This window comes from Pelophylax lessonae, assembly GCF_965119305.1.
Source record: "Pelophylax lessonae genome assembly, chromosome: 2".
Lineage (NCBI taxonomy): Eukaryota > Metazoa > Chordata > Amphibia > Anura > Ranidae > Pelophylax > Pelophylax lessonae.
Window position 1 is genome coordinate 692239438 of NC_138769.1, and position 19614 is coordinate 692259051.

Here is a 19614-nt window from a genome sequence, read left to right on the forward strand (position 1 = left end):
TATGCCAAGATTGAGAAGTGTCTGTTTGAGCGTTCCTCCTTGCCCTTCCTGGGATATATCATCTCTGCCCAAGGACTTCAAATGGATCCTGCCAAGCTCTCAGCGGTTCTGGACTGGCCACGCCCCTCTGGCCTCCGAGCCATACAGAGGTTCCTGGGTTTCGCCAACTACTACAGACAATTTATTCCTCATTATTCCACCCTGGTGGCCCCCATCGTGGCCTTGACTAGAAAAGGTGCAAATCCCAAAACCTGGCCTCCTCACGCTGAAGAGGCCTTCCAGTCCCTGAAAGCCGCCTTTGCTTCTGCACCTGTTCTGTCCCGGCCAGATTCTTCCAAGCCATTCTATCTGGAAGTGGATGCATCCTCAGTGGGAGCCGGAGCTGTGCTAACTCAGAAGTCATCCAGAGGCAAGACCATAACTTGTGGCTTCTTCTCTAAAACCTTTTCCTCCGCCGAGAAGAATTACTCTATTGGGGACAGAGAACTGCTGGCAATTAAATTAGCCTTGGAGGAATGGAGACATCTTCTCGAGGGTGCTCTTCACCCTGTGATCATCTTTACGGACCACAAGAACCTAGCCTACCTCCAGTCAGCTCAAAGACTAAATCCCCGCCAAGCCCGTTGGTCCATCTTCTTTGCCCGCTTCAATTTCCAGATTCATTTCTGCCCAGCTGCTAAGAACATCAGGGCGGATGCCCTTTCTCGCTCTTCAGATGTGGTGGGTGACATACCCACTCCTCAACACATTATCCCTCCAGAATGTCTCATCTCGGTTGCTCCTGTGGACCTGCGTCTTCTTCCTCCCGGCAAGACCTACATTCCTCCTCGTCAGCGGTTACAGATTCTCAAGTGGGGCCATGCTTCCCTTTTTGCCGGTCATCCTGGAATTAAAAAATCTCTTCAATTAATTTCCCAAAGATATTGGTGGCCCACTCTGGAGAGAGACGTCACAGAATTCGTCCAATCCTGTGTGATCTGCGCTCGTGACAAAACTCCTCGTCAGAAACCTGCGGGTCTTCTTCTGCCTCTTCCTGTTCCTGAGACCCCTTGGTCGCACATCGCCATGGACTTTATCACTGACCTTCCCTCCTCCCATGGTAAGACGGTCATCTGGGTCGTGGTGGACCGATTTTCAAAGATGGCTCACTTTGTGTCCCTGCCTGGTCTCCCGTCCGCGCCTCAGTTGGCCAAACAGTTTTTTCTACACATCTTCCGCCTCCACGGCCTTCCCAGACACATCGTCTCGGACCGTGGGGTGCAGTTTGTTTCCAGATTTTGGAGGGCTCTCTGTGGTCAGCTCGGAGTCAAGTTGGACTTTTCTTCCTCGTATCACCCTCAGTCCAATGGCCAAGTGGAACGGGTGAACCAGATTCTGGGAGATTATCTACGCCATTTTGTGTCCTCCCGTCAAGATGATTGGTCGGATTTACTCCCTTGGGCAGAGTTTTCTTACAATTTCAAGCAATCTTCTGCCTCCAATAAATCCCCATTTTTTGCGGTCTGTGGTCGTCATCCTCTGCCACCTCTGCCTCGGACCTCTGCTCCCTCTTCTGTACCAGCTGTAGAGGACCTCCTTCAGGACTTCTCTTCTATTTGGCGAGAGACCCACTCAGCGCTCCTCAAGGCCTCGGCCCGTATGAAGTTCCAGGCTGATAAAAGTCGCAGAGCTCCTCCGGAATTCAGTCCCGGTGACAAAGTGTGGCTCTCCTCGAAATTCATCAGATTTAAGGTCCCAAGTTACAAGTTGGGCCCTCGTTACTTGGGTCCCTTTAAAATCAAGAGCCGCATTAACCAGGTGTCCTACCAGCTCCATCTTCCACCCTCTCTCCGAATCCATAACTCTTTCCATGTCTCCCTTCTCAAACCTGCTATCTTTAACCGCTTCTCTCCTAAACTTCTTTCTCCCACCCCTGTTGCTGGTACCTCTGATATTTTTTCGGTCAAAGAAGTCCTAGCGACCAAAGTCATCCGGGGGAAAAGATTTTTTTTGGTCGATTGGGAGGGCTGCGGCCCTGAGGAGAGATCTTGGGAGCCGGAGGAGAACATCCTGGACCGCAGCCTCATGCGCAAGTTCTTGGGTTCCAAAAAGAGGGGGAGACCAAAGGGGGGGGTACTGTTACGCTCAGCGCTCCGGGCCCCCTGCTGGCCTCGAAGCGTTCACAGCGCACCGGGACTCTTAGATCTAAAGGACCAGTGCACAGGTGATTGGTACCTGGCCCAGACTGGTTATTAAGGGTTAAGGTTTGTGAAAGGCAGTGCTGACTTAATTAGGCTTCACCTGTGCACTGCTCATTAATACCTTCTCCTCACACAGCTTCCTGCCGGATCTTTGTGCCTTGTGCCTCTGTGAAAGCTTTCCCTTCTGTGTTTGTTTGCTTTGCCTGTTGCCGAATCCTTGCTACCGACATCTCGCCTTTGAACCTCTGCCACCTGCCCTGACCTCTGCTACGTCCGACTACGCTCTTGCCTACTCCCTGTGTACCACGCCATATCAGCTGCCAGAGAGATCGAGTTGTTACTAGGGGACACGACCTGGTAGTTACCGCCGCAGCAAATCCATCCTGCCTTGCGGCGGGCTCTGGTGAAGACCAGTAACTGCTTAGAACCGGTCCTCTAGTACAACCCGCGCCATCGTCTCTCTGGTCCAGAGGATCCACTACCAGTCCTGCCGGTTCGTGACAATGAGTTTGGACTAGGATCTATGTAGCCTATGGTTCATACACCAGCCACAAATTATCTCCATATAGCATAAGCTGACAATAAACCAACAAAGAATGGTAAATAACTTAATCATTAAATTAATGGGCAGTTGTGTAAATAAAAAATTAGGATGGTCTCATAGGCAGGCCATTGGCATCTGAACAATGTATTCCATTCAGATATTTGGAGATAACAGGGTGGAGTGCCGGCTGACAGCAAGAGGCTCCTTGGAATCTTGTTCTGAAAAAATGTGATATACTGTATATACATAATCTGTTATGTGAGTTAAAAAAAATGCACAACTGAGATTACTTCTTAGATTTTTCAAGGTTTGTTTTAAGTAATTTTGAATGTTGAGTTCAGTTGTGGAGTTGATTTATGGTCATCATCTTTGTTTAAAATTGTCTTTCTATAGGTTGTAAGTCGAAAAACTAGAAGATTGCTGGACAAATACAAATCATTTCATGCTGCTTGCGGGATTGCAATATGTGTTTTTACAGGTAAAATTCCATTCTTATGATTATTAGTTTTATTATTTATTAGTATTATTATTATTTATTTAATATTATTTGTTACTAATAACAAATACCTTTAGAGCTGGTTCACACAGGCGCGACCCGACTTTGCCGGGCGACCTGTGAAGTCGCGGTGCATTGACTTCATATCATTGAAGTCAATGCAGGTCGCTCCAGGTCGCCCCAAAGTAGCTCAGGACCGTTTTTCTAAGTCGGAGCGACTTGTGTTGCTCCTATTAGAACGGGTCCTGTGCTAATCTATGGCAGGCGACCCGCGGCGACTTGTCAGGCGACCAGGTTTTCCATCCGTCCAGATTTCACGGACAGGATCGGACACGGATGGCAGTGGGTGTCAGCGGAGGTGTCTCCGCTGACATCCGCTGCCCCATAGAGCTGCATGGAGGATCCGAACAGATCTGCCTAAAAAACTGACAGGCGGATCTGATCGGATCGCCCGTGTGAAAGGGCCCTAAGAGCAACACAGGTTGACAGTAAAAAAAAAAAAAAAAGTGTATGGGTACAAATGTTCTTCGATTTGCATGGCAGATCACTGTGCTTCTACAGATCATTTGGAGTTATGGATGAGCAGAACGATTTTGGCAAAAAAAAAAAATAGTTTTGGCTATTTAAGGTAATTTAGGTTCTTTAATTGAGTTTTCTTTATATTTCAGTTTTTTTGCCTTTTTGTGTATTTGATTGTTATTTGTGTACTATAGCTTTAAATAATTTTGCCTATTTAGGGTATTTATTTATTTTTGCCTAGTTAGGGTAGTATAATTTCTTATGTGTTCTTTGTATTCATGTTTCCCCCCCCCCCCCCCCCCATTTTTGTGTATTTAATTGTTATTTGTGTATTGTGGCTTTAAAATGATTATAAAGGCTTAAGGTTTTTTTTACCGCCTTGCATTCTATGCATAAAGGTGACGGTGGAATTAGGAGGGTTGATGGAGTGTACAGTACAGCTTCAGGATGGGGGGATGGATTTAGGTAAGGGTAAAATGAAGATACAAGTGCCCTTTAAAGTAGGAATCCTGCATTGTATTAGGCATTGGTAACTGTAATAGCAACGTCTGCTCATGTCTTCACAAACATAGCTGGCATCGAAGTGATTGCTCTTTTAGGGGATGTTGTGAGATAAATTATGCCTTGCGACACGGTGGAGGTCAGTGCAAGCCTCCCTTATCAACTCCTACACTATCCGTACTATATTTATTGCACTGCTGAGTCTGTTAGTCAGCAAACAAGATGGAAGGAGGAGGGGGAGTGAGGGAAAAGGGGGGGTACAGGGTTCTAAATAGCAAGCACCATCGCCATGGAAACAGTCGGAATAAGATATACAACCACATCAAGATTTTTTTTCTTCTTCAGAAAGCCAACAATTGACTATTATTTAATATTTTGTGTAATGGGATTTCGATTGCATGATGTAGTCAATAAAAGCAGTGCTGAATTCAGTAAATGTAAGCAGTTATTTCTAAACTCTAAAATAAGTGCACGGGGATAAACGCTAAAAATAAGTGTATGAGGAGTGACAAAGTTAAAGGAAGAAAAGGTTTTCAGGCAGGGGGGTGCTGGGGTGGGCTTTGGCCCCTCCAGATTTCAGTGGTGCCCCCTCTAGGAACAGTGATATTAGTATTGGGACGTAGAGTGGCTGGGGGGGGGGGGGGGGGCATGCACAAGTTGCCATGGCTACACAGTGCCTTGCCCCTATCAACCTCATGGCCAGGGCCAGATTAACGTAGGGGCTATTGGAGCTGCAGCTCCAGTCCCCTACCTTTATATATGCCCCGGGTTGGCCATATTCACTGTTACCGCTCTTCTGTCACTTGTAAACACAGAAGTCTGGCTTCTATGCTCGCTTCCCTAGGCAGCTCCCTCAGAACCTCCCCACACAGCACGAAGGCCGGACAAGGAGGGACAGTTGCCGATGCATGGATGTGTTTATGGGCTTCAGAGACAGCATCCCATGTGGAATTAGGCATGCATGGCTGCACCCTTCCTCCTCTGGGTGCATGCCAAGGCACGGCCCTTAAGGCCCTTCAAAATCCTCAGCACCAAGCCCATGATGCTCTTAATCCGGCCCTGCTCATGGCATCATTTGTTTCCATGGTGCAGGGGGGCAGACCAGGAGGCACAGTATCATTCTTTGCTATTGGTGAAGGGGGGACTATGTTGTGAGGAGGGGGGAAACTCTGTTGTGATGGGTAATAGGGGGGGGCAGACTCTGTTGTAATGGAGAGGAATCTGTTATGATGGGGGGGCTCTGTTTTGATGGGAGGACACTCTGTTGTGATGGCGGGGCACTGTTGTGATGGGGGGGACTCTTTTGTGATGGGGTAGATACTCCAATGGAAAGGGGGGATTCTGAAGGAAAGGGGGAGTCTTGGCTATGTAATGGGGCGACTGTGATGTGGGGGCTGACTCTGAAGTAATGAGTGGAATCTGATGTGAAGGGGAAGCCAAGGAGTGGGTGACATTATCATCCATTGCAGATGTCAATGTCCTTCAGCCCAAAAATACAGTTTAGGACTGGGGTGTCTCGGGATTTTGTATACTTTTAAAGGGTGCCATGATTAATAAAAAGGTTGAGAAACACTGGCCTAATAAATGTGATTTTCATTGCAGCCATGTGGAGAGGTAGGTAAATAAGAGAGGGAAGGATACAATGATAGTTTGTTGACATTATGCCCCCTTGACTTTTTTGCTGTACCCCCAGATCAGGCAAGCTAGATCCAGGTATAAATATGCCACATAGGAGATGTCCATTATACAGATGATATTGACTTGCGCCTATTGTGTGCACTCTGCTCTGCAAAGCCTTAGGTATACCCCCCCTCTCACTCAGGCACTAGGTCATTTCTGCTTTCCAATTCGTGTTACACCCATACCCGGCCACGCCATCCTTTCCCCTTTCTCTGGGCCCTGTGGGGTGGACCAAGAATGGCCCATTGTGATTTATTTTTGGCCACTAAATATCAGCCAGCTGACCAGCTTGATTAATTTTGCAATTGAATGTTGGTCGAAAGTGATTGAAAATTGTCTAGAAAAGTGGATGGACAAGTTGGGTTCAATTGACTTTTATAGTTGACCTAGACTTGGGCAACCTTATCCTTCAAACAGTATAAGACAAGTCATTTGTAACGGTATGTCACTTACGATAGGCATTCTGAAGCAACTCTTTTGCCCAGGCATACTTTGTCATTGATTCCTTAGTACGAAGTGGCGGGAAATTAGCTACCATAATAAGATACGAAAAGAAAAAAGTAAAAAGGTCCCGCGCTATGGGTAGAAGGTTAAAAACTAGACTGCAGCCTCCCTTAAATATAACCAATGGTTATATCAGAAATAATTCAACTAAAAGGGAAGGGGAGATGGTGCTGCCTGGAAATAGGTAGAATGTATTAAATTAAAATATGTATATATGTTTGAAGTAGTATATCATTTTGACTGGTAGTGCAACTCTAACAATAGTATAAATCAATAAAAATATACAAAAAGTATTTCATACATACATAAATAAAGTGACTAAGTGATGTGATCTAGGTTCCAATGACTGGCCTAGTAAAGTGACCAAGTGATATATAGTGCAAGCAAATAAATATGATCATATAAACATACATATATATAAAGTGTGCCAATAAAGGGTTGAGGAATAAATATGAAAACAATCCAGTGAATTATATTGTAAATAGTGACCAGTGCTTAGTGCAATTTGCGATTGAAAAAAATCTTAGGTATTAATAGTGGTATTTAAAGTGACCAGTGCTGAGTGTGGTCTAAAGAGTGTTAGACCCAGTGCAGCTATAGGTTTCTAAAAGTGACCTGTGCAAATAAATATTAACAGTGTTATATGACACGGATGTTGATAAGTATATTGCACAATTTAGTCCCAGATAGTAGATGAATCAGAAATAATAGTTCGTATATAGAAGTGGAAAAATCTTCATATAGTGCTTCAACCTAATTGCGTGCAATAGGCGTGCCAAAAAACGGTGGGTGCCCAAAGTGACTCTGATATAGATTGCACTCACCGGAGTGCCTAACCCCACACAGGGGAGTTAGGCAGGGGTTAAATTACTGTAACCACAGTGGGGGATGGTTTTTCCGGAAGGTCCCAGGTAATCCTGTATCCCTGTATCCTTGTAAATGGTAACCGGGGGGGAGATGGATATGTATCCTCGACTTATTGTAGCATATCAGGTGAAACTCCAGCCACAGTATACAGTGAATAAACAAGGGGGTACACATAGCGTAATCCTGTTTGTATAAGGTTTTAATGTGTATATAGTATATAGGGTACTCACATGATGTTTAAGCGGTATACAGCATGTAAAAACGGGAACGTCTATTATTCCAACGGATCTCGTAGGTGCCAGAAGGTGCAGGGATGAGAAACAGAGAGATTGTGCCCTCTGTACAGAGCTCTGTGTTGATGGTCAACACAGAGCTCTGGGCTGTGATTTTACACAGCTGATCAGCAGGTCCTGGCCATGAATCAATGGCCTGGACTTGCTGAAAGGCTCCCACTGTGTAAAATCACTACTAAACCCAGAAGCAGGCAGGGACATACAGGTACGTCGCTGTCCCTGTGTGGGACACCTGTACGCAGTACATTGGAAAATGTAGCCCCCTACAGGTAGGTGCTAGGTAAATGCATGGTGGGCCTTGTCTGCCTAACAGCAGGGCCATGATTTCTTTTTGGCAGGGTGCCATGGCTTCCAGGTGTGTCTGCTGAAGGGGGAGTCTCCCCACTGGCTCTGTGAGAGGCTTCTCATAGGGCAGTGGAGGAAACCCAATCAGGAACACATTCGGGCTTGTAACTACCTCAGAAGGCAGATTCTGTCGCAAAGGATTCTGGGAGTGGGTGTAAGCTTGAGGGAAGTGCATGACTCAGCATCTTTGGCGGGAGCAGAGTCCCAGGAGGGAGAGAACGGCTGTCTCTCCTCCTGTCTGAGGAAGAGGATGTCTCTGGCTGCTGCCCGAGAATCCATAGAGTGCTGAGTTGAGCTGAGGGGATCCGGTGTGCTGAGAACCTGCAGAGAGCGAAAGGGGTCCAGTCCCAGGAAAGCCCACACATGTCGTGCGTACTGAGGATTGCCCCTGGGGGTCTGCCTGAAGTGTTAGAGGGGACCACTCCAGAGAAGGTTCTAGGATCCAGATATCAGCTAGCTGTAAAGGGGGTACCTAGGTTGAGGACCCTGAAGTGACAAAGGGGGTACCTAGTCAGGGGACCCTGATGAGTTAAAGGGGGCGCCTGCAGTTTGGGCTCTGAAGAGTCAGTGCACAGAGTATCAGTTAAGAGTTGCAGCCATATAGGAATTCACAGCAATCTACCTCAAGCCAGTGCCAGGCTGGAGGGGAGTAACTAGTGACTTTGCAGTGCAGCAGTGCTAGCAGTTCAACATTCTACAGTCCTGGGACTTCTGGACTTAACGTCGAGGTTTCAACACTTTTCTAAAGCTACAGTGTGTTCTAGGCGTCAGTGAGCGTCGGCTGGCGTCAAGACAGCGTTAACAGACATTTTTCTGAGAAAGTCCCAAAGTTGTACCTAGTTGGACCTAAAGGAGTATCCCACTCATTCCCTTCTCCCATCCCCTTAAATCCAATAAAACAACAAAACAAAGATGCCGGAGTTGTCCATGTCTCAGTGCTCACACCCAGGGTCACAGCTCACATGGGCTGGGGAGGTAACCGGTAACAATGGCAGACCCCTATCAGGCACAATGCCTGGAAAACCTGCTACGAAAACATAAAAAAAAATTCCTCCAGCAAGGCAATCACATAATGTGCTAGTATGCATCACATACTAGCACATTATGAAAGACTTACCTTGAATTAAAGCCTTCCAGTGGTTCCCTGTCACCGCTGACAGGGCTTCCATCTTCCTTCTGGGTTTGCGGGCTTCAGTCACTTGACTGGCAAAGCTTCAATGAGGTCACTCCTGCGCATTCACGTGAGAGTCACAACTGCGGCACGGGGCTCTGAAGGAATGACATGAGTATGCTTCTTCAGATTGCATGCGCCGATGATGTCAAACCAGTGAATATCTCCTAAACAGTGCACGTTTAAGAGACTATTCATTTTATCTACAGGTAAACTTTATTAAAAGCTTACCTGTAGGTAAAAATAAAAAAAGAGTTTACTACCACTTTAACCACTTCTGGACCGGAAGGATTTGCACCCTTAATGACCAGGCCATTTTTTGCGAAACAGCACTGCGTTACTTTAACGGAAAATTGCGCGGTCGTGCGACACTGTTCCGAAATAAAATTGATGTCCTTTTTTTCCCACAAATAGAGCTTTCTTTTGGTGGTATTTGATTTTATTTTTTGTGCTATAAACAAAAAAAGAGCGACAGTTCTGAAAAAAAAAAAAAACAATATTTTTCACATTCTGCTATGTAATAGTGATCGACCGACATTGTTTTTTTATTGCCGATACCGATATTTTGCTCATCGGATATTGGTATCGGCCGATATTGGCCGATATTTTCGTACATTAAAAAAATATTTTTTGACAGGTACTCTTGTGGAGGGATCTGGGGGTCTGAAAGACCCCAAACCCCTCCTCTGCACTTAAAAGCATTCAAAACGCCAAGTTTGGCTGTTTTGAATGCTGTTATTTTTTTAATTTGGCGCTGAGTACCTGGCAGTGATGTCATGACATCACTTCCGGGTTTTTACATGGAGACCTGATCAGAGCTGAATGCGGCTTTGATCGGGTCTTCTCTTCGGTGACTGTGCAGGCTGGTTGCCTGGGTTTCCCGTCCCACTGGACGGAGGGAGGGGGACGTCCCCTCCCGCTCCTTGTAATGACAGCCGAGCGGTTTCTCAGCCACATCGGTTGTCATTACAAGATAACCGACCATCGGCTATGGATGCCGGTACCGGGTGATGCCTCATATTTTTGTTAAAAAAATCTCAATAAGTGTATTTTGATTGGTTTGCGCAAAAGTTATCGCGTCTACAAACTAGGGGAAAGATTTATTTATGTTGTTATTTCTCACAATGTTTATATCTCACAATTTTTATTTATTTTTTTAAAAGGAAAACTGCCCCAAAATAGTAAAAGAAAAAAAAAAAAAAGCTGTATATTTCTTGCTACTACCATAACCTTCCACCAAAGAACAACCCAAAATAAATCCTCCTGCTCCTGACAATCGACTTGATACCAAATTTGTACATGTTGTTTGTACAGCCCAAAAACAATAGTGCACTTTTTTCTTTTCCTACCTACAACACACTGACGCTCAGACTTAGGCCCCGTTCACATAGGGGCGATCCGACTTGGGGGGGCGACCTCCGAGGTCGCGGTGCGAGCAGCGCGCCGCGACCTCGGAGCGGCCGCCACGGACTTCATAACATTGAAGTCTATGGCGGTCGCCTCCGGGTCGCCCCAAAGAAGCTCCGGACCCTTTTTCTAAGTCGGAGCGACTTGTGTCTCTCCTATTAGAACGGGTCCGCAGCTTCCCTATGGAAGGCGACCTACGGCGACCTGTGAGGTAGTGTGAACGGGGACTTACTGACAATGATACTAATTAAAAAAAAAAAAAAATTGACCCTGATCTTTGACCTTGACCTTTGACTCCGACCTTGATCCAAACACGTTTTTATTTTTTATTATTAACATTATTATTTATTTATTTTTTTCCTTTTTTTTTTCTCTGCAAGATGAGAGAGATACAATGTATCTCTTGCCTCCATTTACACAGAGTGAAAACACAGCAGAGGGGAAGGTTTCACAGTAGCCGAAACCTGTGTGATAGCCAAGCAGAGGCTACCACAGCGATGAGGTGACCCGGAGTTCTGGGTCCAGATCGTTAGTACGGGGCCTGGGGCTTCTGCTGAGACCCCGTCTCTCTGCCGCTTCGGCGCAGTCCCAGCTCAAAGGGAGATACACAAATATGCGGCTCCACAGAAAAAAAGCCCAACACGCTCGGAGTGAAGGGGTTAAGGGTATGGTACATCAAACCATCCTTTTAATCTGCCAATCATATTTTATGCTTAGGCAGTAAGCCAAATGACAATACAAACAAAATCATTAGAATTATCACAACTGTATGACATGAGGGCATAGGTGTGCACAGCCTATGGAATTTGGATGTGCACCTCAAAGCCCAAACACACGTATCTTTCTCTGTAGCCTCAGCTGCACTACAGAGTGAATGAATGGGAAGTTCTCTGTGCTGAGTTTCCTGTTTATGACATAGTTACTAGCCTCTTCCCCCAATCTCCATCCTGAAACATCCCCCGCAGTAGCCAGGCAGAGAGGAGGGAAGCCAGCAGCACTGCGGTAGGGGGGGCACAACACAGGGGGGAACTCCAGGCAGTAGGGGGAATCGGCACCACACAAACTGATTAGGGTGTGCCCAGGCACACCTGGTACACCCCTTGCGCACACCTATTCTATGCATGAAGGCTAGAGGATTCATTCAATTTGTACCCATCAAGCAGGCCTTGTAATGCATAGTTATCAGTAGATCTAAAGATTGTACAACCATATAGTAATATTGATAGTCAGCTTAAAGTGTTAGTAAACCCAGGAGCCTGCAGTCACTATATCTGCTCTCCCACAGTACACAGAACATGGAAATTCAATTATTTTAGTTAATATATAAACCGCTAAATACCTTTTCTCATCAGCAGTATATAGCAGTCTTTTGACTTCTATCAGTGTCTAGTTAACCATTTCAGCCCCAGAAGGATTTGCCCCCTTAATGACCAGTCCATTTTTTTGCGATTCGGCTGTGTATTTTTAGCACTGATTGTGTTACTTTAATGGAAAATTCCGCAGTCGTGAGGGGCTGTAGCAAAATAAAATGTATGTCCTTTTTTCCAACAAACAGAGCTTTCTTTTGGTGGTATTTGATCACCTGTGCGATTTTTATTTTTTGCGCTATAAACAAAAAAAGAGCAACAATTCTGAAAAGAAAAAAAAACAATATTTTTCACATTCTGCTATATAACATTCCCAATAAAAAAAAAAAAAAACATGTAAAAATCAAATTTTTTTAACATTTTAGGCCAATTTTTTATTCTGCTACATATTATTTGGTAAAAAAAAAAAAAAAATCCCAATAAGCGTATTTTGATTGGTTTACGCAAAAGTTATCGTGTCTACAAACTAGGGGAAAGGTTTATTTCATTTTTATTTATTTATTCATTTTTTTTACTAGCAATGGCGGAGTTCAGTGATTTTTAACGGGACTGCGACATTGCGGCTGACAGATCGGACCCCTTGATGATGACATTTTTTTTAATTTTTTGACATTTTTTGGGGGTACCAGTGACATTACTACAGTAATCAGTGCTAAAAATATGCACTGTTACTGTAATAATGACTATGGCAGGAAATGGTTTAACTCAGGGGCAATCAAAGGGTTAAGTGTTTGCCTAGGGGCTTGTTTTCTAACTGTGAGGGAGATGGGCTTGTGGAATCAACACAGAGACCTGTGATCCTAAATAGGAGGAGCACAGGCACTCTGTGCTGATTCCTGAGAGAACAGCGGTCTGCTGTGTTTACAATAGCAGACCATTGTTCTCTCTTTGCAGGGTGTGATCGCGGCTGCCGGCTTTGTGATTTAGCTTCCCCACTGGCTAATGGCTACAGGTATGGCGGTTTGCGCAGCCGAGCCAGCCTGCCACAGTATATCTGCGGCGGGGCGGTCAGCAAGTAGTTAAAGTGTGTAGGAGGAGTTTTCGTTCTCCTCTGACTGTCCCATGAGGCTACTTGACCCGTGACCCGTTGTCTGGACAGTGCTGATTGTCCCTGTGCTGATCACATACAAACTGTCTAGCAATACACACCAAACTCAGCATGTGCAGAGTGACTCCAAGGCTCCGTACTATCAGGAGATGGATTGGGGACATTGGAAGGAGAGGATCAGAGAAGACAGGGTCAAGCAGCCTTTATACACAATGCGGAGGGTTAACCCCTTGGGTTCCACAGTGAGTAAAGCAAGGCAAAGGTGTCAAACACAAGGCCCGTGGGCTGAATGCGGCCCCCCAGGCCATTTCATGTGGCCCTAGCACCTCTCCTGCAGCTGTGGCATTCCTCTTATCTCTGCCCCTACCTACTCCTAGTTGGCAGCAGAGGGGACAGAAATCCTTTGCCAGATCCTGCACTCCTCTGTGCAGCTGCAGAAAGGCTTGTCTTTGCCCCCCCCCCCCCTTCTCTGCAGTCCGCAGCAGAGAGGAGGGCAGAACTCCTCCTACAGATCCTGCACCTCTCTGTGCAGCCACCTTGCCTCTATCTCCCCTGGTCTCAGCATTCAGCAGACTCTGGAAGCTGACTCCAGCCCTCCTCTGGTTCTCCTCCAGACCCTGTACTTTCTTCTTCCCAGATCCACCCGCACCTTCTTCCTGGCAGCAGCACAAGGTAGGGGGGTGCATTGTGATGTAAGGAAGGGTGGGTGACTCTTGACTTCTGGTGGTGGGAGGGCTCTTGACATCTCATGTAAGGGCGTAAGGGGGCGTGGGGTTCTCTGGACATCAAATCTTACAGATATAACCGACCATTTGAAGGGCAACCATAATGCTGATGCGGCCCGTGATGAAATTGAGTTTGACACCAATGCTTTACTGCATATACTGACTGGTTTTACTGTTGTGGGTTTAGTAACACTTTAAGACGGATTTCAAGTAGTTACAATAACTGAACAAAAAATTATTTTGTGTGTGTTTTTTTTTTTTAATTTCATGCACAAACCGAAAAGGGATTTTTGTGTCTGCATCACTTTGTTGCATTTCATTTTCCCTTTATTTAGTCTAACTTCCTGCAGATTGCAGATGATGTCATTGTCTGGCTATAAGTCCACAGCAGATGGGAGAACCACAATTAGTAATTATCTAGCTGCTGATACTGAAGTCGGTTATCTGCGGATAGCGATGTCATGTGACCTCTTCGCCGTTTCACTTGTGACAATACACACCGTAGACTAATTCCGTCTCAATGGGCTTGGAGCTCCCTGCCAGCTCTGTGGCTCATTGTCTCTGAATTCCTCCTTATGGGACACCAAGCTTTTTGCTCTTCTGTTTTATGATATCCCGAGAGAAGCAGCCATATGTGTTTAGCGCTGGATTTAATCACGTTCTAAGATGTTACAACAATGTCCCTCAGAGACACAGACAGGGGAATGCCTTGTGATGGAGCTGGGCTGAGATTCCCTTATTAGATGCTGGGGAACATTTATTAATAATGGTCTGCAGGTCTGGTTTAAATGTATTCATTGGACCTCTACATTCACATCAGATCCAATGCTGCTCTGCATTCCAATGGGTCGTCATCTGAAAACTTTAACCTCTTCAGCTCCGGAAGGTTTACCCCCCTTCATGACCAGGCCATTTTTTGCTATACGGCACTGCGTTATTTTAACATGGCAACATCGCTGGAATGCCTGGTCATTGACTGGCAGGCAAACTGTTGCCCAAATAGCCCAGCTGCTGCGGGTGGCCGTTTTTGCTCCAAAGTCCGGTGTGTGCTTCCCTGGTCCTGGATTACTGTGTAGGAGTAGTAAGACATACCTTCTATGGCAGCAGCTTCTTATGTGTACGCTTTTTTTTTTTTTTTTTAATGTATTTCCCTCCTCTCCTCCTTTCTTCCTTATCCCTGGTGCTAGTGTTCCTGGCCATTGCGGCCTGTCCATTTCCGCGTTCCAAGCCGCTGCTGTGTGTCTTATCTGCCCATGCGCGGCTGTCTCGGAATTGAGGCTTGTAGCACAGTAGTGGCAAGATGGCAAGATGACGTCAGCTAAGGCACGAATTTCAAAAGGGATACAGTCCTGGCAGCCTGTGGGAATGATCGTGGGCCAGGTGGTGACTTCCCCAGGCTCCAGGAAGGTGGTAGCAAGGTAGGACTTGATTATTCAAGTGGTATGTGCCCCCTTGTATGTGCCCCCTCCCCTCCTCTCTGATCTGGTTGTCTGCCTCAGTTCTCGCAGGTCAGCGTCCAGAGATGGAAGCCACACCACCCTCCTGTGGCCAGCCCTCTCGCAGCAAGGTACCTAGTGGGGCTATGTGCCGGGGTATGGCTGTGGTGGGTGTGGGGGGGGGGGGGGGAACGATGCATCATGTCCCTTGCTTTCTGTGTGTTTCTTTCTCTCTTCTTTTTTTTTTTCTAGGTCAGACTACCAACCCGCGGCATGCATAGAGGACGGTCATTCAAAATCGCAACACCGGCGTTCTTCCTCAAGGTCCAGGCACAGATCCCCTTCAGGCTCAAGGCGCAACAGTAGGGACCCAGCCTCCTTACCCTGATCCTCTCGTTACCCAGACAAGACAGGGTGCTGGGGATGTGGCTCTCAGGTTCCAGATCGGAGATCTCTGTGTGATCGCTGTTTTTCCCAAGCTGTGCGCGAAAGCGGTAGCTCTCACCAACAGCTAGAATCCATGGTGAAATTAGTCCTTAAGGATTCCCTAAGCGGATTAGGAGTTAGCCATGTCCAGAGTCCGGCTTTGGATCTTCCACGCTCTCCGTCCAGAGAGGCACATGGCCAAGACACATTGGAGTCGTTACAACCAAGCCGCCCTTCGGCCATGTTCTCAGACAGTGATTCGAAGGCAGAATATACCTGTCTGGGCTTTGACCAGAATGTACAGGTGGGCTTCCTCTCTGGAGTCCAGCTAGACAACAATGAGTGGGCCCTCCACAAGGAAGTCTTCGAGTGGGTTCTTACCCTGGGGATCTCCCCAGAGGTAGACCTCTTTACGTCCCCATGCAACAACAAGCTGTCAAAGTATTACTCGAGGTTCCGAGATCCCCAAGCTTTCAGGGTGGATGCCCTCACGGACTGATGGAGGTTTTGTAGAGCCTATGCCTTCCCTCCGATTCCGGTGGTTCTCCAGTTCTTGCAGAGACTCAGGCTTAAAGTGGCAGAGATAGTGACGATAATCCTGTTCTGGCCCAAAAGGTTTTGATGCTACTCAGTTTCTGGGATCTGATTCCTCTACCCCTCAGGCTGGACCTGTTGTCACAGGGCACTACTCTACATACATGCCCGGCTCATCTGCACTTGTAGGTCTGGTTTTTGAGAGGGGAAGGCTGGAGGCTCTAGGTTGCCCCGAGGAGGCCATTCCCACACTCTTGAATGCCAGGAGGAAAAGCATTAACAGGGTCTATGAGAAGATATGGTCTAGGTTTATGGACCATATGTCCACTAAGGCCAATCCACGTGTCGCTCCTGAAGTCAAAGATGCCCTGGGCTTCCTACAGTCAGGCCTGGACCTGTCCCTGTCAGTCAGCTCGCTCCGGGTACAGGTATCGGCTATTTCAGCATTCACTGGAGTTTCATGGGCCAAACATATGCTCGTCCGTTAGTTCTTTAAGGGGGCAGTGAGACTCAGGCCCCAGAGGAAACCAAGGTTCCCTAAATGGGACCTCCCACTAGTTCTCAATTTTCTCTCACAGCTTAGTCTGGATCCGGATAAGCCGCCCACAATTAAGGAACTTACTCTTAGAACGGTCTTTCTGGTGGCCATCACGTCAGCTGGGAGTCCCTGAGATTCGAGCTCTGGGCTCAAAAGAACCTTTTCTAACTTTCTTCCCAGACAGAGTGGTCCTAATTCCCATGCTGGGGTCGAAGCCGAAAGTTACCTCTGTGTTTCATGAGAATCAGGAGATTGTCCCGCCCACTTTCAGATCAGAGCTCTGTCATCCATCACCTTGATGCAGGCAATACCCTGAAGCAGTATCTAGAAGCCACAGCTTCTTTCTGGCAGTCTGAATATCTATTTGTTCCCTTCTGTGGAAAGAGTAAAGGGATGCGTGCTTCATCAAGATCCATTGCTGCGTGGATCGTTCAGACCATACAGGGGACCTATAAAGCAAAGGGCTTGGTGCCTCCAGAGGCAGTGACAGTGCACTCGACTTGGAGCATCTCAACATCTTGGGGCGGTTTCAAGACATGTTGTCCCTGAGTAATCTGTAAGGCAGCCTCCTGGTCTTCTATCAACACGTTCCTGTCCCATTATTGTGTTGAACCGGCTGCTTTGTCTTCTGTTAATTTTGGCTTACAAGTCCTCTCAGTTGATGGGGTCAATTAAACTTTTTTTTTTGTTCAGAATCTGCCCACCCAGGTTTGTACGGCATGTTTTTTCCCAAAACGTATGCTGCCATGGAGTCTGTCAGGAAAACGGAAAATTGTTATCAAATACTTACCGTAATTTTCCTTTCCTGATGGACTCCATGGCAGCAGGAGTCCCCTCCCAGTTCCTAAGTAGGCTAGTTACAGAGCATGGATGCTGATTGCTGAACAGGAGCAAACATTTATGGGAGTGGGGTCCTATAGGGTAGAAATGGAGGTGGGGCTAAACCCAAAACGTATGCTGCCATGGAGTCCATCAGGAAAGGAAAATTATGGTAAGTATTTGATAACAATTTTCCGTTTTTTACAATCCGCTGACAGCTGGTGACTCATTGGTTGTTAAGGACGTGGCAGCTGGCTTCCCAACTAGCTCCTTAGCAGCCAGCAATACACCGTATGTTAAAGAGAGAAAAAAAACCCTGCCAAATTGCAAAATTCATGAAAACTGCATGCAAAAACGTAGGTTTGAAAACTCTAAGTGCACCGCAAAATGTGCCGGAAAAATGCATCAAGTACAGCCGCATAGATGTGAACCTGGAATTAAAGAGGAACTGCAGTCTGCTCACATAATTTGTAATAAAAACATATTTGCCATTCCAAAACTTTCTCTCCAACCACTTTGCATATTATTTTATATGTCATTCTTTACTTGCCAAATATGCTGCAGAAATCGGCCTCTACTAAGTCTGGCTGCAGCCATTTTAACTGTGGGCAGCTGAAGCTTCTGCCTGTTAACTTCCTGGATTTACACAGACACACATAACACATAAATACAAAAAGGACAGACACACCCACACCACTGCTTGTCTGCACATTTCTCCTCTCTTGATAAATACTTATGTATCTCTGCAGTCTGTTATCTCTGCCCTCATTCAGCCCCCTTCAGCTCTGCAGCTCTCCTTGGCCCACCTATGACTCATCCCTCCTCCCTTGCTGGCAAACTCTCAAGAGAGTGAGATAGAGAGATGTGCATGATGTCCTTAGCCTAGACTAATTACCAGACAAGAAAAAGGAAGTGGGCTGTATAAGGTATTTACTGGCAAAAAAAACAAATGTTTTACTATCCAAAGTTAAAACAACAAGGACAGAAGATTTAATAGATGGAAAAATGAAAAAAATGCCTAAGGTCCGTTTTAAAGATGCTGACTGTCATTCAACCTGAAAGACTGTGGACATTTAGTGGCACAAAAGAAGTACTGCGGGGTTAGGCCCACTCCAGATTGAAGGTGATTATCGCAGCAAACGCTGCTATTTATCCTTAAATGGGTTCTTCATTTTTTTTGTCATTTTTGACTATTGTCCTGCTATAAATATGACAAGATGTTGGCTAAACATCAACAAATGTGATCTTTATAGATACATTCATGAAAATGTTTCTTATAAATGCAGAAAATCTACCAACCAGCTATTGACAACATGTCATTTGATTAGAAATACAGTCATTTGCAACTTTAATAATAGGCTCCTTTTACTGTAGCTTTCTTGAAGAAACCCCATAGAACTTGTTAATTTATTTTAAAGTAAGCTCTGCCGCCAGGGAATCTCTTCTTCTCATGCTGAATTTTACATAACAAAATAGATATTTGCTAGAAAGAGAGAGAGATGCCCCTTTGTAGTCTTGCAGATAGGCAAAGACTGAGATCTGCCTGCTTTATTATTTAGCGCAAGCCCATTCACCTAATACTGAAGTATGGGTTTTGGGTGGGCTCATTCTTTATATACTGTAAGAATAAGTTTGCTGTTTTCCTCTTTTAACAATTTTACCTTTACTTGTCTGTCATTTCTTTAGTACTTAGGCTGATGTATCATCTTTGCTTCCTTACAGCCGTACATGTTGGAGCTCATATAATTAACGCTGTCAACTTTTCTACGAACTACAACAGTGAATACACCGCACTTAACGTGGCACGGTACAAAAATGAGGTTAGTGTTGCTTCCAGTAATTTGGCTTTTAAGGTTTGCATAAGAAAAACATGAAACAATAGACTGTACAATTTCAGCACCTGTCCAGATGAATAAACTGTTTATGTTCTGGAATTACGTCAACATAGCATGGCCAATTAAGGTGGCCAAAGATTCTAAACCCGGAAAAAAACAGTTGGCACCAGGGAGGGAGCTTTTGGACATTGCATTGCTGAGAGAAGGTGGGTATAGTTCTGCTGTAAAGAAGAAAAAAAATTGTCCTGCATCTTGGTGAAATTGTATCTCCATGTTGTCTGCACAACTGTTGTCATTATAAGCACAGCATACTTGCACATTAGGGCAGACTTATCTTTAAGTGTGCTCTTCTCCCACAATCCAAAACCACCTTCTTACA

The 19614-nt window shown here is 45.8% G+C and overlaps 1 protein-coding gene across 3 annotated transcripts in view; it reads left to right on the plus strand.

Annotated features, from left to right (window-relative positions):
- Nucleotides 1-19614, plus strand: part of NOX4 (NADPH oxidase 4) — a 428396-nt gene that overhangs the window by 59110 nt on the left and 349672 nt on the right. For all 3 annotated transcript variants that reach the window (XM_082244521.1, XM_082244522.1, XM_082244523.1), the window contains 2 exons: nucleotides 3118-3202; nucleotides 19123-19220. In XM_082244521.1, coding sequence (XP_082100647.1) covers nucleotides 3118-3202; nucleotides 19123-19220 — 183 coding nt within the window. The remainder of the gene's footprint in view (nucleotides 1-3117; nucleotides 3203-19122; nucleotides 19221-19614) is intronic.